A 25828-nucleotide genomic window follows, 5' to 3' on the forward strand; every position below is an offset into this window, starting at 1 on the left:
TGAACTGGGCACACAGTCTATGCACCTATATCTATGGCACTTGATCTTTGGGGTCGCAAGGGGCCTTTGGCTTTTGTTGTCTGTGAGGGGACAAAAGTGTTCAGGGCAAATCATTCAGCTCCAATGCATTGCTCAAACTTATTTCAATTAAGTCTGCCAAGATGGGGCCTTGATAGACCCCAGCAACAGTCCATCTTTACCAGGAGGGCCCCTAGCTACAATCCATATTTACCATGAGGACCCCTACCTACAGCCTGGCTTTACCAGGAGGGCCCCTAGCTACAGCCTGTCTTTACCAGGAGGGCCCCTAGCTACAGTCTGTCTTTACCAGGAGGGCCCCTAGCTACAGTCTGTCTTTACCAGGAGGGCCCCTAGCTACAGTCTGTACCAGGAGGGCCCCTAGCTACAGTCTGTACCAGGAGGGCCCCTAGCTATGGTCTGTCTTTACCAGGAGGGCCCCTAGCAACAGTCCATCTTTCCCAGGAGGGCCCCTAGCTACGATCCATATTTACCATGAGGACCCCTACCTACAGTCTGTCTTTACCAGGAGGGCCCCTAGCTACAGCCTGTCTTTACCAGGAGGGCCCCTAGCTACAGTCTGTCTTTACCACGAGGGCCCCTAGCTATGGTCTGTCTTTACCAGGAGGGCCCTCAGTAAGGGTCAGTGTTTTATCCGGTAATATTCCTTTAACTACAGTTACAAGTGTCAATCCAACCATTCACATCCATGCAAGAAACGATGGACTCACATGTTGTTATTTAATAACAAGACAAACTCAGTTTAACGTAATCAACACTTTTTTTTAAATTCCAAATCCACCCGGATATGCTCCACACACAACTCTACCCTGATATGTTTTAATATCGTGTTTGTTACGCGGTAGTGCCGTAAAGTGATAGCCATGGCACATGCGCAGTACGGATCTGGTAGTGACCTTCTTATGATGGTTGATGCTGGAACTCACATAGCCAGGAGTTTGTTTCATATTTCGGCTATTACGACGTCTTTTGGGCGAAGGTCACAATTATAATGGCTGGCAGTAGGCTCGAGAAGTTTGGAACAGTATTCACACGGTAGGACTTATAAGATGTATTTGGTTGAAACATGATTTTGCAATGACATATTTGTCTGGTAGTCTGTTCGGTTTCTGTATTCATTGAAAACTCCAATCGTAAAACTGACTCATAATGTTTAAATAATTATGGCTTAAGATGAATGGCTCTGTACTTTGTTTTTAAAATACTAACGTTAGAAGCGCCGTGTCCGACACTGTCACTCTATGTCACGTGGTGAAATAGTATAATGTTGGCGAATATTAAGTTGTTGTTTTATTATGTGGTTATAGTTCAACATTTGAATTATATAATAGTCTTTATATATTCATAGCTTAAAACTTGATTGTATTCGTTACCGCTAATTTATAGCTGGAACACGGGCGCCGCCATATTTGTTGTTTTTCTGTCTTTCCACTTCCTTTATGCCACCGGAGGTAAACGTGGTCACTTTTTGGAGTGTTTATATCAGTATTTCTTTACTTTCTCAATCCATCCTAGGAACAGTTTTTACTTTAAACAGATATGGAAAACATTTCAGAAAACTATTATTCCATTTTTTAATTAGGGATAATTTAATATTTTATTATTGTTTTTACTCTTCATCTTTACCAGTTTACTCTCTTTAGTCTGTATTTCTGTTGATAACATGTGTTTTCCGATTTAGAGTTCGAGATCTGATGCGCTCTGGGGTCATCCAAGACACGCCCACCTGGTATGAGGTATTCAAGGCTTTCCCACCCAAGAAAGACCCCGTCTATGTGAAGCCACAGTATGGCTTTTACAAGAAAGATGAATTTGTGGCTGATATATTTTACGAGGAGGACAAGATAAGAGCGTAAGTAGATTTGTATTTATTGCATAGAAATTCCATGACTTTTGTCTTTATGTTTACTTCTTCAGTTTCAAAACCATAATTGTGTTTTAATTGTGAATTATCATTTAAAGGAAATTCTACGAGATGTATGGGACCGGGCCCAGACTTCTTGACCTCTCCAAATCAAATTATACTTCAGCATGTCAAAGGTGTGTAAGAAATTGTAATTATTGTATTAATTCAAAAACCTTATATCTTTTAAAATATATAGGAAGAAAGGCAAAAATATAATAAATGTAGGCCTTTCGCCAAAAATGTAGGCCTTTGGCTTTATTGCTATGGATTTAAGACCATATAGTCCAAAAGTCGCCTGGTACATGTGTGCCTAGTTTGCAACTTTCACCACCTCTGGCACCAAATCAGTTTGAGTGTTTTGGCGTTTGGTCAAGTTATGGTCATTGCAATGAATGTGGTGCATGTGTACAAAGTTTCATGAATATTGCAATTTACTACTGGTAATATTAGCCTGTTGAAATGTTGAATTTCCAGGCTCAAATTAGTATAGCGCCAACTATGGGTTATTCTGGCCCATCCTTTTGATTCACTTACTTATTTTACGAGTCCTACAAGCTTGCCAATTTTTACACCGTTTGAGACAAAAAAGTCACGAATACAATGGAGTTCCTCAGTTTTTCGTAGGACCCCTAATAATTATTTCCATTAATTTGGTGGGCCTATGACTGATTTAATACCAATTAAAAATGAAGTTACTAAGTTAGTGGCAAAAGTAGGCAATGACCATTATATAGATGTGATCAGACTGCTTACCGTATGCTTCCCATAGGTTAATAAACATGCTGATTATTGTTGACAAATTATAGTAATTCTTGCAGCTTCACACTCAAAAGTATTAATGTTGTTAATTGGTACTATGTTTTTCAATCCAAAGATTTTTGGAAACTTATTCAAGGCTTGAAAGTCTTGGAGAGCTAGACAAGTCTGCTCTGTTCGAAGAGACTGGCAAGATACTGCTGGCAGAGGGCCTTGTGCTGAGGAGAAAAGGAGCACCTGTGGTGAGGTTTTGAATTGATAATGTGTCTACAACTCACATCGTTAGTTACGATTCCTACCACAATACCATGGTTGGCGCATCAGGCTTGTGTATATATTTGACTGCAGTTCGGTACAAAATATGGGGACCATGATTCCATCTTGTATTTTTACTTTGTATGATAATAGCAGTGCCTCATGGTTCCCATGGTAAGCCTTCATATGTGTGAGGCATGAAGTAGCAGCAATAGCATAACATGCTTCCAGGTTTATTATGATTATATATTACCAAAAAACACATTTGGAGCTATATTTAGTCATCAGTCTTTGCATTAATATAATTGAGCTATTACAAATTTCCAACTGAGATGAATTCTCCTTCTCACTCTCCTTTTCATCTCGTTAATGTTTCTACACTGCAGGTGTCCCCTGAATACAGAGATCCCGTGCTGGAGTTTAAGTTGACAGACATGCTGGCAGAACAGCAGTCGGGCAGTGCAGCTGAGAAACAGTAATCGAAGGAACCCAGACAACATACATGGACATCTCCATTCATTGTTATTCTTTGTTATTATTGATAATTGTGATCCAAGTATTATGATGAATGCTAGATGAAGTTGGGCACCGTTTAAACTCATTTGTGGTTTTCAATGTACAGAATTTCAACAGAATTTGAGCACCAGGTGGCCAGGCAAGACATTATCTCAGTATCACTATCTTACAATGTCTGTTTTAAGGACATGTATACAAATAAAGCATTTTTTATGGACATTATTGCAGTTGACTAAGCATTTCAATGGACACTTAAATTGTAAGCAGTACTTATACAAGTCCTTATCCATGTTTAAGGTATTCTATGCGTTCTCCAAAACCAATGTTTTATTGAATCTATCAATGAATTCTAGGATCATCATTGGTTTCTACTTAAATGTAAAAATGTCATATATATGATCTGAACATAACAGCAAGCCAAGGATAGCTCCTACAGCATGGTTCATTAAGCGGCAAAAAAACACTGGGAGCTATCACTCTTCTCCATACGATACTGCAACCATGCCCATTCAATACTGTACAAATATCTGATGAGTGAATAAAGGCCTAGCTGTTATTAGCAGAACTGTCTTGGTAAACAAAATCTTCAAACTGAACATTTGCCAATTTGTGAATATTTTCATGTTTGGATTTGGGTGTGTCCGGGGCCTTTCTGAGGCAAACAAGGTTCAATCACTTTGTAGGGCTGAAAAGTCATATTTTCAAGAATGACACCATTATCTTGATACTTTTTATTTTTAAATTCATCTGTACAACCAGGAATCAAATGAGCCTAGCAGAAATGACCTGTACATGTATGATAAATGCTTCTTGTCAACATAGCTGGAAACAGTTAAATAATCAAATGATTACTTTGCCTAACCAAGTACACACTTAAAACCAGTGCTGCCAATGAAAAACATGTAGCTTCAAGGCAGGGGCAAAACAGAAAAATATGTTCCCTTTAGAATACAGCTTTTATACAAAAGTATAGTTAAATTTCATTATTTACACCAAAACTAACAATGTCAACAGTTCTAGGTTGATTTCGCATGAAAAAAATTCAGTGGATAGAACTGCATTGGCAGTAGGCTTTGGGTAATAGCGCATCAGAGTGTGTGTGTCAGGGGGAAAGCAACACAGATCTAGACAGTTTTGAATAAATTGAGCCCCATATCACTGAAATTAAAAACCATTGTCCCAATTGATTAACCCATTTACATTACATCTGCCAAGCATTGACATTTGGGGCACAATATGAATGACCAGTTTCCCTAGTTAAAGATCGACATGTTTGAGATTCATTTTGTTATCCAAAAAACGACTGCCTTTCATTTTAGAAAATAACTAGCATTCCCATTAAGCTCATCTACCATAAACTGCACTTAACAGTATATCTTAAACTACCTAGACTAATTTGTGAGACTGGGCTTACAACACAAAATAAAATAAATTGCTGCTGGCGCACTAATGGATAATACGCTAACAGCCCTAGGCTATGGGCTTGTTGCGGATATCCAAAGTGAGATCCAGTGTGATGTGTACTGTATATCATGGTATCTAGTAACGTAGACAAAGCCATCATCTCCCATTTGCTTGAATAACAATGTGGATTGACTTTGACATGTTGTTTTAGGCCGCAAACGTGCAAAATTTGTCGCTACTCTGACATGAGCCATCCCTTTCTAGTTCTTTGAATGTACACATAACTTGTAATGTAGCATGTATATTGTAAATTATTATGTCAAAAGGATTGCCAGCTGCTCTCGATTTCACATGCAAACTGAAGATATTGCATGGACTGTGTAAATGTATCAGGCAATAGTAAACTAGGGATATTAACACCTTGTCTGCGGTCAAAAATAATCTCAAATGAACTGCAAATTTAGATAAATGGGAATAGAAAGGCTCTTGAAAGCCTGGCATTTTTATGAGATAGAGCTAACCAGATGAGGCTCATTCTTCCTAGGTCCACAAATCTCTATAGTATGGCTCCTGCAGTGGATGAAATTAACTCTCTGACATCTGTGATGTCACAATTTGTGCCACTCCTAGATCGCAATCTTTAGAAAGAAAAGGAAGACAATTGAATGGAAAAACTCTGAACAAGTTTAACATTAACAAGTGAACTGTAAAGTTAATAAACGCTTGACAAAGTATGCCGTTAACATTCAAAGACCGACGTGCCCCCCCCCCCCCCAATCTTTTTTTGATGAGTTATGTTGCATTAAAATGTTATTAACCTGCAAAGCAAGATACAGTGAGGAAAAAGGCATGTTTGCTAGAAACCATTTAGATCATGAACATTTGATACTCATTCATAGGGAACATTACGTATCACTTCACACTGAATGTCCACAGGCTGAGGAATCCAGTTGGTGTTACTGAGGCCTTGGGGGAGACTTAAATAGGACGGAGAGAAAGCAGTCACATTACCTTTTATTTTTGTTACAATATCGATTTTTTTGGGGATTTTACAAGCACCATTTTCTTCTTGAAGTTTAAAGTTGTGAAGGATGAGTGGGGGAAAAAAAAAAAAAGTGTTTTACTCGGAATCAGTGCTTGGTTCTGGTAGCATATACATCACTCCCAATAAAATTTAAATAAACACAAAACAGTATTTTGCATGTCCAAAAGTTTTCTGTATTATCAATTTGGTGCCTTGGTGTATAGCCAGGATCAAAAGCTGTCAACCCAAGTGCTGCATCCTCTCTCTGCCAGTGTGCGGTTAATCGAAATGAGCTAGATGGGGGGGGGGAATAGAAGTTATTTTTTGTTATTTTTCAGTGTCAATACATTTAAGGTAGATAGACCTAGAGTAGCAGTTTCATTGGGCTGCATACCTCATCTCCAACCATGTTCCACAGCTGGATAAGTGGCAGGCCTGTGTTGTTGTCATAGTTTGAAACCTTTGACAAAGCAAAAATACTGTCAGTATGTTTTTGGACATCGGCGTAAGAATGCAGAAACTTTTAGTTGAAGCATCAATGTTCACCTGTGCAAGCAGGGCCACCCCTCTAGTCAACTCCTCAAGCATAGAGTTGGCCTCTGTTGAAAATCCATCCTCTCCTGTTAAAGAGTCATGAGTACAGTAGATATCAAAGTCAGAGTGGAACAAGTTATAACCAGCTTTTAATAGGCTAGTTAGTCTACACTGTTTGAAAGTAGTTTTCTTTTATATTTGCCGAGTGCCCCATGCAGCGCTCAAATATTGTTCTTCTTAGGTTTTATTCTTTCTTGTTTTCTACAAACTTTGGGTCCCATCTTCTTCCACAAATTTTTACCAAGAGACTCCATTCCAATTTTAAAATGTTAAGATTAGATCGGAATCGTGCGCTTCCATTCAAAATATTTGTAACTTTTTAAGATATTCTTTTAAAATATTTTTTACAACGGAATTCAACGGGAGGTCCGCCCGTTCTCTGACACTTCAGACTTTGTAACTTGGTCAATTTTTTACCTTAACCTTCGTTCAAACGTTTAACAAAACACACTTGTATCTTTAAGAATTTCGTTATAATTTATACTCTTTTCAGAATCACTGTTTAACAGTTTAATGTCATACGGGCGTCGTATATTTTCAGTTGGTCTCATTGACTTACGCTGAGGCTAGAGCGTGAGGACGTGGCTGATCCACAGGGTCGTAACCCGTGTCCAGTTCTGGCAGTGTCAGAAAAATGCTACAACCCCATCCTGGCGTTTTTTTTTTTTTTTTTTTTGCAGATATCTGTTTAATGAGATAACCATAATGTTGACCTACCTGGCTGAGGAGCGATGTTGTCGAGCAATACTTCAGCACCCTGGAACGGTAATGTTACAAAATCGGACCTGAAAATTAAAGAAAATGCAACAATGTTATTCATCTTTTTGAATTATTTTTTTATATACAATTGTTAATAATTGTGTGTCAGATAAACATTTTGTGGCAACATCAGTTTGCGTTTAAAACCAATGCTGGATTTTCAGTTCCACATTGCGAATCAGACATTGAAGTATGAATGCCAGAAGCTCTGTAAAGATCCATATCACATCATGTCGTATTTGAGGTCAGAAACACAGTGTGCTTTTGAGTTCGGAAACAGCACAAAGGACTAACAAAGCAGAAATTGGAATCAACCTGCTACCGGCCATTTCATGAGGAGCAAATGTGTGCTGTCCTTTAAATGGATGGTAACCTTTCAACCAACCTTTGACCAATGCTCCTGCATAAATTTACCTTATTTGTCGGAGTGTGTCGATCTTGACTCTGTCATATCCACCATAGTCCACGTATCTGATCTCCACTTCATCTGTCTCTTTGTAGAAGGTGATGACCTGAGCCCTCCACCAGGCGCCCTCTACCGATGGTGCTGCACAGATTACTCCGACTAAAACAGGACAAGAACATATCAGCATTTTTGGCTTTTAAATTGAGTATTCGTCATATGCCTCAAATCTGATCCTACTATTCTTCCATAAAAGGACCGTAAAGATTTGTTTGCTCACGCAACCACACAAATTTCTTCAGAAAATGCACATGCGACATGTCTAGTTGTATTTCAGGCCTTCTCAATTAACTCTTCGCTGGTAGGGATTTTGCTCAGGCGCACTGTAAAACCCTCATGGTAGCCGCCAAAGATTTTAACCCTGACAAGACGACCACTTATAGACAATGCAATTGCAATCCATAGTAAATTACAAAGTATCTACAAATATATCCGGTTGTGAAAAAAACACATTGTAAAAGCATCAATATCAGGAAGTCCAATGAATACCAATAGGTATGTGTTCGTACCCTCAGCGGGAGAAGGCAGAGTCGGAGTGCCTGGCTGGGAGTAGCACAGGAACATCTGCTGGTCCAGGCTGCGTAGAGCGTGATAGGTGGGGTGGGTATGTTGCTGGACAAAGACATGTCCTGCCGATACAATATTCACAACAATCACTTCCACAGTCACGCCGCTTGGCAGCAGAAGCTATTTAGAAAAAGACAAAAAAGCAGATGAAAAGTTACATCAACTGTAGGTCATCTCGAATTCACCAATTGTTTTACAATAATAACAAAGTTAGCCAGTTGCACCTAATGGCTATAATCTGTGCCCTTATTGTATGGCAAGAATGGGCCACGTATCCTTAAATAAGATACATAATTATGAGTCTGTAGGTGTCTCCTTCAATCTTTTCTACAAACATTTATCCGTTCAACATCACACATTGCGGGTGTATCCACAGTGTGTGTCCAGTGAGAAGTGGTTTGGTCAAGTGGTTCTCAAGAAAGTAGCAGTTTTGCCAAATGGCATGATGGGTTTAGTAGTGCGTTACCACCCCTAGCTGCACAACTGTCTTGTATTGAGAGGGGATCACTATTAGTTGTTGGACCACCAGAACATAAAGCTTGCTCTCCGTCACCTGCTAAGGATCCAAGGAAGCGCTTGTTGAGACTAAAATAGGTACAATGCTGGAAAATCTGAAAACTGTTCAATTATAACCACATTAGCAGCAAGTTTACAACTAGATTTTTTTTTATTATTTTAATGTCCACATCCGATCAAGGACACACACGATGGTGCTCCATCAGCGGTGCATTTTGAGATTGAAAAAAATCGTAGCGATCTAGAAGCTGAAAATGAGGACCTACAGACTTTTTTACCAAATAATCAATAGCTGCTAAATATTATATCATTGTGTCGCTAACTGTTGTCACTGTTCAAGAGTACAATAAACGGATTTGAGAATAAACAGTTCTTATGCAACCCTGGGGGGGGGGGGGGGGGCAGTTGATATAGGCTATAGAGATACAATTTTGGATTTGCAGTATTCTTAGCTCCGCTCCATGCATTATCTTTCAATTACAGCCTACCTAGTGGTGGATTATCCCTTACAAAGTTGATTATTATGAAAACAAACATTCCACATATTAAGGAATATACAAAGCCCAGTCTTACCCAGGATGTCATTGGAAGTGAAGGAAGACTAAGTGGTGATGGTGGCGGGGCATACAGGTTAGCCAAGTCCAAGTCCTTAAACTTCTTGCCTATTAATGATAGGGCTTTATCAACTTGTTGCTGTGTTCCTGGAAGGGAAGCCAAACCAAAAATGAATTTGTATGCATTGAGAGAACACACACACACACCTTTACTTTTAAGCTATGATCTATAGTTTTACACGTACACACTAACTAAATACAATTCATACATTTTTCAAAGAAACCCATCACTGCAACCTAAACACTACCACCTTCAATTTACACACTGGACCTTTAAGGGAACGAAACACTGAATCTGGCACAAATTACTATGCCATATTTTAATTTTGACATTCAATTTTGACATGCACGCTCCCTCCTTACTAACCTTCTATGTGACAGATCTGGAACTCTTGTGTATATGGCAAGGTTGAAATATAGATCTTTGCAGCAGAGTTTTGCTTTAAGAAGCTCACGTATCTTCCCTGCTTCCCTATTAATCTTCCCACCAGGTGCTGTTTGGGGAAAAAGAGAAGAGAAGTTATAGAAAGAGGTTTTAACTAACCTTGAGGATGGAATTGATGAAGATTTAATTTTACACAATCCTACCCGTCAAATAAATCAGTAACTGAGAAGTGTCTAGACTCACCTTTGGTACCTCGATTTCCCAAATTATGTGCTCAGAGCTGGAGACTACAGCATTGTTGCTTTGGCTGTCCATTGCCCCCATGGTGCAGCCACTATCCACAGAGTCCATACTGTTCACATCTGAACCTGGAAAGGCACATAAATCATCAGTAACTTGCATGTCCATGCTACAAACATCGATATTTACTGCATCCGACCTGTAGTGTCACACTCACACACACTTTGGGGATTCAAGCTGGTGAGACAACATGCTAGCTAGAGCATATTTCCTCATACCTCATACACAATGGCATTTCCTTGCAACAAAATGGATAGAAATGATACCGAGCTATATCAATAGTATGGTTATACTTTATAGAAAGTATAATACTTTATATAACGTTTTGGCTATATTGCTATATCTATCAGGGGGTGTTCACAAAATTCATGGTTCGGTTAATATCACGGTTTTTGGGTTGCGGTTTTAAGTTGGGTACATTTTTCGTAAAGGAGAGGGGGGGAATGAAAAAAGACTATAAAAAATAAATCAAAGTTATACAATTGATTCTAGGGTTATCCCCAAACAATTTAATAGTGGAGCTGTGCCACCATGTAACATTTTTAAATAGGGTTGTAGCTAAGAAAGCTATTTCTCATTGGTTAAAAGCACATGTTTTTTTGGGCAAATACATCTGCAATATCAGCTGTGTGGATGAAGTCGGCGGCATTCGGATCAACCCTTGGTCAGTCTGAAATGGTTACAGCAGCGCTTCAATGTAAAGCGGCACCGCAGAGCTTCAATGTTTGGTGCTGCGACACACACCAAGGGTTTGAGCAGTGCTGGAAGCCATTGCGTGGCTGTGTGGTCATAGTGCGGTGTGAGGGGTCTCATTTGAAACACGACCCAGGTACGTTTCAAGTAAGAGACAGCTTGGAATGTATATTGGTCAAATTATCATTCAACTAAAAATGTGGTTTAGGGTTAGTGACAGCACTTGCTCTATTCAAGAAGAAAATTCTGAACTGGAGTAGATTACTTTAGCTCCCATTAAGAGTATGTAAAGCTTTTTGAGGCGAGTAGTTGGCCTAAAGGCTTTTTGGATGGATATTAATGTATACATATACAGGACATGGATCATATGCCTTCAAACAGTCATTATGAAAGGCTTGCTCTTAAAAATGTACATTCTTTCGCAGATCACCCTTACATGATACATACATTATCCATCACAATAAAATTGGCCCAAAACATGCACAATATACAAACAAAACGGATATAATGCACTAACACTAATTTATGCGCTGGCCAATACGTGTCGAACAAACCACTATCCAAAATACTTTTCCAATTCAAAAAACAAGCACATTAGAAACACAAATGCATAAACCACAACACAAATGGAAGAATCACAACACAAACGCAAGATAACGGAAGGAGGGTCAGCAGATTTGACAATGAAACGGCCCGACTATTATTGCCAGCTCATAGTAGAATGCGGAAAGTAATTGCAGCTGGCTGAGGTGCTCCTAGTAGAAACTCTTCACAAGAGAGTGGTGCTTACATTACCCGGCCCACAACATGATTTGTCAAAAGTTTGAATTTGCTAAGAAAGTGACAGCCCTGTTTACAGCGAATTCAACACTCTTCTCAGATTAAATTGATTGAAAAGTATGATATGAGAGATGAAAAATAGAAACCAGAAGTAGTGAAAATTATTAATACAAGTTTGACTCAAGCAGGAGTTAAAATACTTTCAAATTCAAATTTAGATTCGGCATCACAACTCACCTCCAGATTGATCAGCCTCCGTTTCTCCGGTCCTGTTAGTTCCATTCCTTAAACCAATTCCATTGAGATTTTTTATCTCACACAATTCTTCTAGAGTAGCCTCTCCTGTGAAGTCAAGCACATTTGGTTCTTGGGATTTTTCAGACAATTGGTTGGGTAGTGTGATCTGTCGCCTCGACAGGTCAATATCACAGAACAGATCCCCTTTGTTGCAAGGCGGGCTGGTGCAGAGGTTGTTCTTGCTGGTTCCATCCTCTGTGAGGCATGTTCTGCCAGCAGATCCCTCTGTCATTCCAACCCCGTCAACTGCATCCTTTAAGACTGGATTTGGTAGCTGGATCAAATGTGGCATCATTGGCCTGAGGCCACTCCATGCATCCTCTACGTCCATTTCACTAATCGTAGAAGGCTCCAACACGACGGTGGCAGTGAATCCATTAATAATCCCGTCTTTTTCCTCCTCCTTGAATGCAGAATCCCTAAACTCACATTCAATTGCGGTGGGGCTTGTTACCATTATGGGCTCTTCGGTGATGGGCCCAATGTCAGCCAACAGCATACTAATGGAATCAGGTGGCCCATTCTCTGAATCTTGAAAACTGTTAACACCGAAGACCTCCTGGGTGGCTGCAGAGATCACTTCATTAATGAGACCAGCCGCCAGAAGCTCCAACTCCTCTTTATTCGCAGAGCTGCAAAGCTGCTGCCCTGAAAGCTCAACAGCATCCAGGTGGCATGGAGTAGTAGACACTTCAATATGTGCATATGTTGGAGGAGCTGAATAAACAGGTGCGCTAGTTAAGTGTTGATGAAGGTGCAGTGGTGTGCTCATCTTTTTGGAATCTATATCCAATGTAGTAACATTCTGGAGAACTTCTGTAACCATCTCCATTTCATTGCCAATTTGGCAGTCCTTTAAGGGCTGTGCCACACAGGGCACAGATACTTCTTCCGATGCAACTTCCCCCTCAGGTTCAGGCCTCTTGGCATTAACAAGTTGTACATGTGTGGAGTAGGCTACCTCAACTTGGTCAAATGGCACAGACTGGAAGGGTGAGATGGATGCTTCCATTAAATCTGGGACTGGTTTATTAACCTCCTCTGGTTCCACTTTTAAGACCGAAAGTGGACATTTCTCTGGGTCCTTGCAGCCATTCTCTGACTCATGGGAGTCATAGCTTTCATTGTTACTAGAATGGAGCAGTGGATCTAATTCAACACTACCAGGGTACAGAGCTGCCACAACAGCTTCCTGCTCCTGTGTAGCATTGTCGTCTGGCATGAAGATCTGTGCATTTCCCTCTTGTGATTTTTGATTGCCAATGCTAAGAGGTCCATCTTTACTGGTATGCTGGTAGACGAGAGCTGCATCATCTGTTGGGGACACCATACCTTCTTCAACAAAACCATTTCTGCCTTCTGTTGGACAATTTAAGGCGTCCACAGAAACTGGGATGTTTTCAAGGCTTTCTTGGCTGGTGATTCGCTCTTTCTTTCTTGAGATGTACCACCAACTGCCTATCAACACCAGCACTCCAGGCAGTGTGTAGGGAAATACAGAGCGGAACCTCAGAGGCATCTCCTTGGAACTCTAACAGCTACACCTGAAAGAGGAGGAATGTACCAATTAGCAAAGTAACAATAGTTGAAGAACAACTCAAACAAACCTCACTTGGCCAAAGACCTCCAACCTTTAATGACATTATCGTCCATTGGATAGGCCATATAATCTCACAGCTAATGGAGGTAGGACGCAGTGCCCTCCATTTAATTTCCTTTATAACGGCCACAATCAAATGTAGATGTTAATGACTTAGCGATTAATTAATTGTTATTGGGCTGCATCCTATAGACGCAAAAAGTTGAACTTTGCCCTTTTTAAATGCATGGTCCCCATCAATTTTCTCTGGATTGACAAAAAAAAACTGCTTTATTTGTGCGAACAATAAGTCAATATAACAACCGTCATTATATGAAGACACACTAGCTAGTTAGCATGCCATTAGCATGCCTATTCATTACTGCCACCTATTGGACGATATAGGCTCCTTATTAAGACATAATGCATATAAAAGCAAATACAGAACATGCATTTTAATTTTTGATTTGAATTTAATTAGTATTTAGTATTAGTATTTAGAAAATTGTACTGCATTATAACATGTGACTTTGCACACATTTGAATGTCACTGTTAGTCCCTTGATGTGGCCTGGCCCAGATACATCTTTACCCCCTTCACCCTGTATCCATACCTCAATGATGAACCAGCCCCACACCATACCAAACCAAAGAAGGTGAGCAGCATTCCGCAATATTCAACTTGGCAAAGCTTGACTTAATTGCAGGGTTTCATTCGTTTTTATTTTAATTATGCAAAATGGGGATTAATTAGTTTAATATACTGTATTAATCCTTGCTTATTTCCCCCCTTGCCGGAATAACATTTGATAAATTGACTGTACAACTTAAGATATGTTTGAAATCAAAGTTGATAAAATGTCATTGGAGCATGTATTACAGATGCTATTGTATTAAATCAATGTATTGGATAGTAAGAACTGTACTACAAGAGAGTTAATTTAAACCTTGAATTAATCTATTTGATTCTAGCGGGGTTTGGTTACAGAAAATGAGCTGTGTTGAAGTAGTGGTACCCAATTATTTATAGATATAGACACCTTTTATTTATTCCTCTGGTGGCTACCCTGATCACCATTGTAACCTTTTCCTATAATGTCCAATGGTAAAAAACCTGGATTCGGAGTTGTAACAATGGTGAATTTAGTGCAGGCAAACGCCATAAGGAGTATTCTTCTGTAATGTTTAGGGATTCTCTATGATAAAAGGCGTATCTTCAAGCATAACCACTACCAAGTTTTGAAGTAGCTCATTCGTTGTAATGGAATACAGTCCCACGTTAGTTTCACATTTGAAATGCAACACGAATATCTTTCCTCAATGTTATAGCATTAAGACAAGTTTGGCAAGGTTAAAAAGCCACCACCTCTGTGCCAGCGTGCGCTTCTCGCATTTTGGGTCAAGAAAGTGTGGCTGTTCCTGTCCGCGACCTTGGAGACAGATTGATAACAAGGGCGTAGCATTAACTTCACAAGTCAAAAACCACTCACTCGGCGATTCAAGCATTTGAAATACATTCTCGTTGTATCCCAAATCCTACTGCGAGTCCACACAATAAGCAAGGTCTAAGTGCCACCATGCCGTGGTGCAACGTTAGTCCGAATCATACTCACTCTGCCGGCGTGTTATAATAAATGAAGGACACCAACTTTAGCCTATGGGTAGCCTTTAGTAAGCAACAGCTAAGACTCTTTGGTCACATTGCCACAGATAATACATACAATGCGACGTACAGTGGCAATAGTCAGTGCAATTGGTTTAAACGAGAGGCTACATGACAGCTTTACGAAACCCTGACTTTGACCTACACTGGTCGGAGACGCTGCATGCTAGGCCGCAGCGCACACTTCAGACTTTACAGTTGGGCAGCCATACTGAGAAAAGCTTAGATGCAAACATATGCATAGCGGACGACATCTACATTTAAGACAGCATTTACAAACAACAAACATTGAAGTGACGGAGAGTCGTTTGATCACGACCGTAGCCGACAAATCATTGTGTCTTGTGTGAAATAGCATGGCCTCAGGCAGCGTAAATCACTTAAGACTCTTGTGTATGGCTAACTAGCTTCACGTTTCATTTCGCGGATCCATTACAGAAGAAGCCATTAAAAAATAACTTTAGGTTTAACAGAATCGAACATGGTCACACGCCTTTGCAGAGTAAAAAAAAAACAATTTAAGCTCCACTCTGCAGGCAGATCGGGCCTTATAACCTCACGCTAGGCTAGGTGTTTAGCTTTGGTAAAGGTGGTGTAGTGCTACTCGTATGGTGTTTGCTACAATACAGGAGAGACGATTAATTACTGCCACATACCGCACAGAGAAGGATACCACCGTTTAATTTGCTTTGGACTCCTAAAAAATGAGATAGCAGCTTGGAGAAAGGCGAGCAGCGTTTGGCTGTAACAGATACACCAGCCTACTTGGACCCTGAGGACGGAGGTTACCCACACACTACATGCAGTATGTTAAGTGAGCCAGTAAACCCAGTCATCTCCATGATTTGCCTTTAACATTTAACAACAGAACGATTGAACGACAATGACATCACTTGGTTCTTGAGTCGTATTTTTAGTTGTACGTTTTACGTCAAAGCTATTGCTATTCCGTTAACCCTGCTACTTACAGATTATGAGCGTCTTCCACGCCGCCACGGTGGTGCGAACTGTGTCAAAGTTTTTATTCCAGACTAAATGTATCTCCAGGTCTCCTTTCTAAAACCTTCCCCACGTGTTGTCGGTACATGCAGCGGACTCTAAAAACAGACTCAACAGCTGATAAAAACATCGCGATAACCAAATCCGTCATGGCCCCCGTTCAGCCCTTTACAGAAACGCAAAACACACACACGCACAGAGGTAATCTCGCGAGACATTATTTGAAGACCACAAAGTATAAATTTACACGTGGTGAGCAATTTCAAAAGTACTTCTTTCAAATTCCACCTATACAGGTTCGGTGGAATATATCTATGATCAAAGTTTCTTATTTTTTTTCCCTTGAATATAGGTTATTCGCCTTATGCAAATCTTTTCCCATGAATGTGTTTTTCAGGCTATTGCAATAGTTATTTGTTAAAAGGTTGCTGTAAATGTAAAGGTTTGACAAAGGGCTATTTCCACAAAATAAAAAAATCCTACATTTTTCGTTAAAGCCATTCTACATATCTCAGCAATGCAGAATGTAGATGGTATCATATTTTGAAATATATGCCTATACTATAATATTTAAATCAATCATCAATTTAAATTAACCACACAGTGTAACCATTAACCACAACTAACCATAAAATAAATTAGTAAAAAGTAATATTAAAACAAGTGGCCTTCTCTAGTGATGGATTCATATCAAGGGAAAAATAGTATGGGAAAAGGAATAATGAAATTGTTCCCTTGCTTTACCATTCCTTATCCTAATTATTTTGGTATTTTGAGCAAGTTTCCCTCAAATATTTGAATAATCCAACCTACTATATGTTCATTACCCGCCGGTGTGTGTATTCTATAGTTTGACTACATCTAGACGTCAATTATTATGAAGAAACTTTCCCAAATATTAACCATTACGAAATAGGGAAAATTAATGGTCAATATTTTATCGATAAATTATTTGAGGATTTTCTGTCTAATTAGTAATGCAACTAACCTATGAGAAAGTTTAAATGCTATCTCCCACCAGAAACTATCCATAGGCTTTGGCAAGCGTGGTTCTGTGTTGTACTTTTTGATTAACCTGGCTCAACAACATTTGTGATAAGTCAAACTGCAGGACTATAGAAAACTCAATCCAAACCTGCTTAGCTGTATATAAAGAACAAGAATCATCCTTCTTAAAAAAAAAAATGAAGATTGTGAAATGGATACTAAAATGTAGCGATATTCCCATGCAGGAGGCAATTCACTGATCGAGTATTACCATTCAAACAAATTTTAAAACAAACAAACTTTAGAAAATTATTTTTTGACTATTCATTAAATTTTAATTAGTCTACTAGTAAATTATATTACCAAAACGACATAGTATTACACACAAGCACAGACGAATAAACCTTGACGTAGAAAATGTCTAGATTTTCTGATTCTGTTAGTTTCCAAATATATTCAAGAGCAAAACATTTTATTACCAACACTGGAATAGTTTGATTTGTATATTATACAGAAATTAACTGCTTTACAAAAACAAAAATTATACAATATCACATGTATGTACAGTGTAGTAAATATACCATCTCAAATTGTACACAAAGTATTTACAATTGTCACACAAACTGCATTTAAAACAAAAAAGTCTTACCAATACTTTACATACATTGGATTTTGCATAACACCAAATAAAACATGCCACATTTGGGGTTTTTCTATACAAAATCCTGACTAAAATTAGTGCAAGTCAACAACTTGATCAAGCGCTAACGCCTTCCTAATTCTTGAAATTCTACAAGTCAAATAAAAGCATGGAAGATTTGGCAAACTTAAAATATGCTGCAGAATAAAACATTGTTGAATTGATTTTGTCTGAAATCTATACAATTATTTTAAAAGAAATGCAAATCTTCCTAGTCATTTACTGCTACAATGAAATGTGGGAAAGAACCACTTCTAGATCATGTAACGTTCAATGCAATAGAACATAAATCGCGATTCAATTTTGTAATGAAGCATTTAGATTCTTTTGATTGATGGACCTAAAATTATATTGATACAAGGGTTTGTGTTTTACACCCGAGGCCTGAAATATTTCCTATTTGGGTGAAAAACGGCTAACTAATCTAGAATGCAGTACCATTTTGTATATTTAAGTATAGAGGAGAGACATATCTACATTTAAGATTGTTAGTAAATGAGCACAGCAAAAATACTGCAAAAACACAGGACTAATGACTTAAAGAAAGGGCTTCAACAAAGACCAAAATTACCCAAATGACAACATTGGGTCTTTTTACCTTAATGTAATCAAAAGTGACATTCTAACAATGTATCAACAATTTACGGTCAGGGGGATTTAAGGCAAATATAACGTTTAAAGGCTTAAGCTTTTTTTTGCCTTCATCAGATGTCCATTTGCCGCATTACTGTAAATCGCAAATATATTCATTCTTCATGAGACTTCTAGTTTTTAATATAATTGTACAATTATATTCCCTTTTCATGATTGTTCCAACCTAAAGTAATTTTTAAATAAAAAGTATTTCTCATAAGGATATCTCCATTCCCTTTCAGTACTCAGCCAAAGCAGCTCTTAAATATGATTTTTTTTTCACTTCAAATACACATGGTACATCGTTCAAAAAGTGGGTAATAAATTAAAAGGTTGACATGCATCTGACAAATGAAATATATTCTCAACCTAACCAAGACAATAACAATTGGCTGCACAGAAAGGAGTGACACATTTAGAACTGAAATTTGCTTCAAAAGTAAAATGCTTAATGTTTAAATTGCACCATCTCCTTAGGATTTGTTGCCATTTTATTGGATTGACTGAATTCATGGAGTGTTACAAGACCTGCTTTATATCTAAGTCCAGAATTAAATTGTCTCAAACTTAAACTTTAACAGATTAAACACAATATATTGGTCAACCTTGAGATGTATAGGTTGATTATAGCAATACTGTTCCAATAGTCACCAGTAATTGTACATTAGAGTAAACCTAAGGCAACGCAAAAATTTGCACCATAATTGCAAGTTAACATGTTGAAATGGATCTTCCCTGTATTTGCAAAAATATTGAAATGGTGGTTGCCTAAAATGTAGAAGTGTGTGGATTATTGCCCATTAACAATGTTCCGTGTCACTCTGTAAACAAAAGAAAATGCAGTAAAAAATGTTTTTAACACACACACACGCGCACACGCACACACACTTTAGTACCTTTCCCGAGTGCTATGCAATTTATATGTTAATAAATTGACTAACTTTACATTAACATTTTTGGAAAGTGTTTCAAACTGATTAAAGTTTTGTAGTACTATCTAGCTGTACAGGATAAATACTTTCAGACACAACAGAGCATATGAATGATTGTATACTTGACGATCATTAGATACCATTGATGTCAGAGCTCTTTAGTAGCTATTACACATGGTGATATGGACAGCACAACAAAATAATTAGTACCTGTTCTTTGTCCCCTGTGAGGTTTACCTTTCATTTTTACAAATTATACACATTGAAAAGTCCTGACAAAAGGCACACCATGGATAAAACATTAACATCTAAAGAACAACGACCGTCTAGTTATACATATTCTTTTTTTATGTAAAATATGTACATTAATTAACAAAAAATCCAATCAAATCAAGATTGGAGATGGTTTTAGTATTCCATCAAACGCATTCCTCCCCATTTCTCATTTGGTCCATTTCTGTACAGAAAAGGTGAGATGCCTGCACTTGGAAATGTAGAGGTGGTCATGAGCAAGTAAAAATAATGATGCTTTGAATTTTGCTTAAGGCTGAATGGATCAATGAATCTAGACAGTTTAAAGTGAGAATTTGAACAAATCCTTCTCAAACAAGTGTAAATGCCCTTCATAACATCAATGTCATGATCCAATATCAAATTTCACATCCACCTCTCACTTAGTGACACCTACTAGTCAATGCCATTATTCCATAGTGCCTTGAAAGAGTTTCTAATGCAAAAGTATATACTGCACAGAACAGCCACGAAACACTAATTGGAAACATACATATTTAGACTATGTTCCAAATATAGTTCCAATCTTTATATCCAGAACCCTGATAGTGTTTATTCCTTTCAGATTCCACCCTTCAAATATCAAAATTGTTGACCATTTCTTTCCATGCACTTGTGACCATCTTGATCTTGAATGAAGCCCCCAAACTGATTAAACCACTAGGAAAACTGCTGTCTTTTAATGTTCTTGTTGCTAAACAAACACAGATAAAAAACATGGTGCCATCCCCCCCAACCCCCCCAAAAAAACAAACAGTAAAACGATAAGAAGTGCAGCATGATGTCTGGCTTAGAGGGCCCCAGCTCAGAGGGCCTTGTTTTGTCTATGTCGCGCTCACTCATACAATCTTCTTGATGCTCGACCTCTTGAAGCTGCCAGCACTGCGCTGCTTCTGCACCTGGGAGGCTGAGCCATGGCGCATTCGTCCTCCAGCTGAAAGGGCCGAGCTCGGAGACAACTGCACATTCTCCTTGTCCACACCTGGAGGGAGGACAGTGTTGCGTGGACAATCAGCACAACATGTGGACAAACAAAGACCCATGACCCATCAAATATATTTTAACAATATGAATAACAGGATTTATTAATAATTGTGATGTTTACACATCTGCAATATGCCACATAGCGATAAAATTTCAACCGTCTCTTTGTGACAACAACCGCAGGATTAGAGAGCTGGTGACTACAGATGGCGACGCTATCTTAAGATTAGCCAGTGGTGCGTTCTCAAAGCCTCAATTGTCGTTTTCGGGGAAAAACTCAATGTCCTAAGAGTTGTAGACAATACTACGGTGAACATTTTGGTGTGCAGCCATCGCTGAGGATAGCAAGTTTATGCACAAAGAGAAAAGGGATATCCATGGAATTGCTCATGGATGGCATGTTGGAACCCAGATACATCCATCATATCTGGGCTTTCTGCTGCCAGAACAGACCATATCGGCCGGGTTAACATTGACCAATTCAACTTGGCCATTTCCTCTTCGAACGAGGCTATGCCTCTGCAACTTTAAGGAGTAACACCTTTAGCTCGCAAAGTGTAAGTGCATGCTGGATTTACAAGGCTTCTCGCCATAGAAACATTACAAAAATGTAATATGCAGTGATGCAGGAACAGTTATTGTCATATGGTAATGAAACTCATAGCGGATACTTAATATGCGATTTGATTAACTTCTCTCCTCTTACACTCCATTGTAACTAAAACATGTATATCTCTGTGGGACGTAGAAGTGCCTACAGAAATGGAGTTCAGCCGCGAAATGGTCCCGGACAACATTGTCAGGCTCCTGTGATTGCTAGGTTTCTCATTGAAAATAAATGTCTAGGGGGAAAGTTGCGCCTATCGAAAAAGGTGTCAAAAAATATTGAGCCATTAAGTTGAATTTGTGTTAAAGCCATGATTATGGCCTAGTCCTAATATGTCTATTTAAAAAAGCAAAGCACAAACCTCTTTACTATTGAACTAATAGTAAAGAGGACTGCAGCAATGAGATTGTTTCCAAATGTATATGCATACACAGACCTGGTGAGTGTTGCGATGTAGCCAGGGAGGTCATGGAGTTGGACAGGTTGAGGTTGGCTGTGATGCTGAGCTGACACTGACTGGAGGGAGGGTAAGGGGAGGTCGGCGTTCGCAACTGTTCTTCGCTGCGCTCCTCCTCGGCTGTTGGCAGGTAACTTTCAACCAAGGCCTCCAGAAACTTGACGATCAGCTCTGCATAGTCCGGTATCTGGGTTTGCTGCAGAATGATGTAGTGATTAACACCAAGGTATTTCATATGAAAAGAAAATATAAACAGTTTTGACAACATTTTTGTAGAGAAATTATTTTGCACTGCTCCATGTAGTAATATTATATGTTATGTATATATATGTTCAACCATGCTGCTGAACATGTTTTATGACGAATATTGTGGAATAAGTGTGTTTGCAAAGTACATCTACCTATTGTCTACTTTGCTTAAAAAACCAAACCAATTTCCCAGAATTATACATACATTAGTACAGTGTCCCAATCAAATGATTATTTTAAATTGTGTATACTTTGAAAATATAAAAGTAAACTATATACTATAAATACAATTACATTATTTATGATATCAACCCGAGTCGTCAAATGAAATGCACGGGTAGTAAGGACTTCCCCAAAAAGGTTGGTTGCTCTGTAAAGGGTGCGCTATAACTTGTTGTCATACCTAAATGGCCATGCCCCCCACCCCGCTTTATAAAAAAAACTGAAATTTGGCGTCTAGGCCTTATTTAACATGCTGAATATTTTGCCTCAAAGACCCATAATGTCCGCATGGGAAGTGTTTTCTTAACGGTGACAACATTTCCAATTCTTTAAATGAAATAAATAAGACTGTGGGGTCATGAATCCTACCTTAGAGAAGGGGCCTGCGAACCTCCAGAGTCCATTAAAGCCAAAGCCTGTCAAATAGCAGAAAGAGGGGTGAGGGGAGGAAAAGTGGAGGAGTTGGTCCGTTTATTCCATATTCCAATTCATTATAACATTGGTTCTACGATTATGTTGAGAAAATAACGTGTGTAGTACTTTGTAGATAAGAGGGCTGGTACTGTGGCGGGGACTCTTCGTGGTAGACTACATTCTGGACGATGCCGTGCACTGGGTTCAAAAGGTTGGTGTCCTGGCACATGGACAGCAACGTGTTGATCTTCGAGTCCAGAAGATTGTGGCTGAGAAAGATATTCAAGGAAATTATATAAATATAAGTTATTGTTCATATCCATGCTTGAATTCAAATCATAAGAAAGGTGCCGAACAAAGCATTTTAAGGCAGCTTATCCCATAGTCCCCAAAGCTAGGGAGCTTCACTGCTCCTGAATTAGGATGCATCAGATTATGGTTCTTTATTGAGAAAGGGCAGCCAAGGTTACATTAGGAAGGACTTCTCTAAACATTCAGTAATCGCTTTCCCCTTATGTGCACGGCCTTCAGTTGTTCAAAGACTGACACCAAAAAATGTCTATAGAGTACTAGCTATTAAAACAGTTAGAGAAATTATCGAAATGTATATTTAAGTCTAGACCAATGATAAAAAAAATGAGACAATTTAAATTTAAAAAGCTAGGTCATATAATTGAAAATGGTTGTTCTTGACGCTTTACATCCTGCTTGTATTTAGTCTCACATTTAAAAATGAAATTTTGATTCAAGGAAACATAAGTTACTACATACATTTCTAAAGCCAACTTTATCTTTTCTTTATGACCTGGAATACCAGTCCATCACTGAAGTGAATTTACGCCTATAAGAGCGTCTTAAAGGACTTTAACATGCTAACAATTTGACAGCTGAAAGCAGCTCACCCCATACAGCCCTTTCATCTTATGGATACATTTCGTTATTGAATGATATACTTTTAGTACAGCTACTTACACCACAGGAAAGACCTTTGGGAAGACAACGCTTGCCTCAGCTAGGTATTCGTATAATATACGTTGGTCAAAGTCATCAGTACTGTATTTGACTTGGGTGGCCTGGAAAAGCAGTATATTGTTACATCACATTACAGAATCAAGTCACACTAATCAAATGAAATTAAAATCATGCTAAACTTGGTGATGATGTTTGCATACTCACCAACACAGTGAGAAGCAGAGCCTGAATTTTGGGATCAGTCAACACCTCCTCATCCAAAAGGACGTTAGACTCTGACACAGACACCTTGCGGAGGTGAGAGTTGCCCATTCTTTGGGTCTCTGCATGAGTTGGGTGAAGAAAATGGAGATGGGAAATGTGTTCATCACAAAATGAATTAATTGACAAATGCAGCCCAAAATTGAAAGTAGGAACCATATTCTTTTTTCTTATTCTAATCTCTCCCTACCTATCTCATAGTCGTTTTCCGCCACGCGCCTCATCTTTGGTGGGGTAGTCATGCCGGACTCCATTTCAGGCCTCTTTGGCGCTTTAGAATCCGATATTAGATGATCAAAGCTCTTTCTCGTACCTACATATGAAATAAGATAAATGAGAGCCTTAAAAACCAAGCTAGCACTTGCACCAATACGATCTTCATCATTCCTTATATTATTTAGTTCCAATATATAAAATTCTTATTGCACAAGAAACAACATTAGTTAACCCATGCGAAAGGGGAGTCCTACCAAGGAGTTTCTTGGTGTTGGCCTGTGAAGGTTGGCCCATATCCAGGCTCATGGACTTCCGTGTGCGGGGGCTGATCTGGCCGACGCAGGGATAGGGGTGTGCGGTAAGGTAGCGCTCAGATACCTTTGGTGAAGTCCACGGCTGATTCTCCCGCAAGGTTCTGGAGAGGATGCACAAAGTGAGCTTGTAAAAATGCCTTCTAACCTTCAGCAAAAAAGTACACTTTCTGTGTTAACGAAATTGACTAACAATTTAACCAGATGCACTATTGCACGTTTTAGCTCTGGCACGTTTAGCTCATTCGAGAGTTAAGCTTCTCGGGACACTTGAGAAGACCCATTTCTTACACAAAAACATTCATAACACACCACACGTACTTGCATAAAAATATAACACAAAGTAGGTGTGAGAAGTAACCATGGGAACAACAGCCCGCCTCCTTCTTAGAACTTAAAATTAGCTTCAAGATTTGTAATCATTTCATTGATGTGGGAAAAAATCACTCAATGTACAACAGAGTTTAGTTTATAAGGACTAAAAAAATAAGTTAAGCTCCGTCAATATCTCCAGTCACTCCAGACTGAAAGATTAGTTTGTCATTTTTCTTTTGCCTCAACATTTCCCATGTTCCTCTTCACATATTCCTTACCATATTAACTTAGTAGTGGGTTTCTCTAAGAGTTTCTCTTTCTGTTTTGCCATTACTGTAGTCTACTGCAGACAAGAGCTTTGTGTGATTGTTGAGTTTGTCACAGAAGGGTAGGTCTATGCATTCTAACGCATACTACTGACAATTCTTCAATGTATGCTCATAAAAAACGTGAAATATGATTTTAATTGTTACGTATTTTCGTATTGCAATGTTAGGTTACTTTAATTTATAAATAAAATAAATATTTCCCGGCCAAGATAAATATTTACTGGCCAATTGTAATTCTAGCCCGCAAATGGCCGGTAATTGCTGGCTAATCGAAACTAGGGCTGCAACTAACGATTATTTTAATAATCGATTAATCTGTCGATTATGTTTTCGATTAATCGATAAATTGGATAAAAAAAAAGAAACATTTGTAATTGCCGCATCTTTATTCAAAAACTGAACATTACTTCAAATTCACAGTGCAGACTGAAGTGCAAAACCACCAGGTTATTGCTCCAACGTCCCCGAACTTAAAAGTAATATTAAATGATAAAAAAATAAAAAAACATAACTGGGATAACACAAAAAAAACATACAATGTATGAAATACATTTATATATATATACAGTATATAAGGGATGTCCATGGTTAACCGATAAGATCTTTAACCGGTAAATACTAACGGTTAAAAATAAATTAAATCATCTTAATTTCTCTCAGATGAAAGGAGATCGTCAATTTTTATTGATATTGGTACCATTTTCGAGACCCCTTAACGATCCAAGTCTTTATTGATACCACTATTGATACTTTTCTATTATTTTGTTGAAATAGAACATGTATTGATGCTTTAATTGCTGAAAAGATGATCATAGCTCAAGATAGGACGTTAAACAGGT

At 38.6% G+C, this 25828-nt stretch overlaps 3 protein-coding genes across 7 annotated transcripts in view; 1 reads left to right on the top strand and 2 right to left on the bottom strand.

Annotated features, from left to right (window-relative positions):
- Positions 1–932: 932 nt before the first annotated feature.
- Positions 933–3982, top strand: mrps23 (mitochondrial ribosomal protein S23). The gene is made up of 5 exons (XM_079733128.1): positions 933–1074; positions 1721–1891; positions 2002–2079; positions 2820–2943; positions 3343–3982. Exons 1-5 carry the CDS (start codon positions 1031–1033, stop codon positions 3433–3435), a joined length of 510 nt encoding a protein of 169 aa, XP_079589254.1. The 5' UTR covers positions 933–1030; the 3' UTR covers positions 3436–3982.
- Positions 3983–5973: 1991 nt separating this feature from the next.
- akap1b (A kinase (PRKA) anchor protein 1b) lies at positions 5974–16202 on the bottom strand. 2 transcript variants are annotated; one of them, XM_079732260.1, is made up of 11 exons: positions 16079–16202; positions 11809–13412; positions 10042–10160; positions 9781–9907; positions 9373–9500; positions 8226–8403; positions 7668–7818; positions 7212–7279; positions 6447–6520; positions 6295–6360; positions 5974–6193 (listed from the first exon to the last, which is right to left on the bottom strand). In XM_079732260.1, exons 2-11 carry the CDS (start codon positions 13385–13387, stop codon positions 6131–6133), a joined length of 2553 nt encoding a protein of 850 aa, XP_079588386.1. In that variant the 5' UTR covers positions 13388–13412; positions 16079–16202; the 3' UTR covers positions 5974–6130. The 2 variants fall into 2 exon arrangements, with proteins under 2 accessions (XP_079588386.1, XP_079588385.1); XM_079732259.1 differs by having other exon boundaries at positions 10042–10166.
- A 1349-nt stretch (positions 16203–17551) lies between these two features.
- nf1a (neurofibromin 1a) overlaps positions 17552–25828 on the bottom strand; it is a 67050-nt gene continuing 58773 nt past the window's right edge. For all 4 annotated transcript variants that reach the window (XM_079733124.1, XM_079733122.1, XM_079733123.1 and 1 more), the window contains 8 exons: positions 24289–24449; positions 24009–24131; positions 23762–23880; positions 23558–23658; positions 22712–22854; positions 22541–22587; positions 21680–21896; positions 17552–20634 (listed from right to left, as the gene is read on the bottom strand). In XM_079733124.1, the coding sequence (XP_079589250.1) occupies positions 20492–20634; positions 21680–21896; positions 22541–22587; positions 22712–22854; positions 23558–23658; positions 23762–23880; positions 24009–24131; positions 24289–24449 (1054 nt within the window). In that variant the 3' untranslated portion in view covers positions 17552–20491. The remainder of the gene's footprint in view (positions 20635–21679; positions 21897–22540; positions 22588–22711; positions 22855–23557; positions 23659–23761; positions 23881–24008; positions 24132–24288; positions 24450–25828) is intronic.

This window comes from Pollachius pollachius (genome assembly GCF_949987615.1).
Source record: "Pollachius pollachius genome assembly, chromosome: 3".
NCBI classification, from domain to species: domain Eukaryota; kingdom Metazoa; phylum Chordata; class Actinopteri; order Gadiformes; family Gadidae; genus Pollachius; species Pollachius pollachius.

Coding starts and splice junctions, on each gene's coding strand:
- mrps23 (XM_079733128.1), top strand. CDS start 1,031: ATGGCTGGCAGTAGGCTCGAGAAGTTTGGAACAGTATTCACACG. Junction 1,075..1,720: donor TTTGGAACAGTATTCACACG/GTAGGACTTATA, acceptor TTTCCGATTTAG/AGTTCGAGATCTGATGCGCT. Junction 2,080..2,819: donor TATACTTCAGCATGTCAAAG/GTGTGTAAGAAA, acceptor TTCAATCCAAAG/ATTTTTGGAAACTTATTCAA.
- akap1b (XM_079732259.1), bottom strand. CDS start 13,387: ATGCCTCTGAGGTTCCGCTCTGTATTTCCCTACACACTGCCTGGAGTG. Junction 9,501..9,780: donor CCAGATCTGTCACATAGAAG/GTTAGTAAGGAG, acceptor CTTCCCTTCCAG/GAACACAGCAACAAGTTGAT. Junction 6,361..6,446: donor GGGTGGCCCTGCTTGCACAG/GTGAACATTGAT, acceptor GCTTTGTCAAAG/GTTTCAAACTATGACAACAA.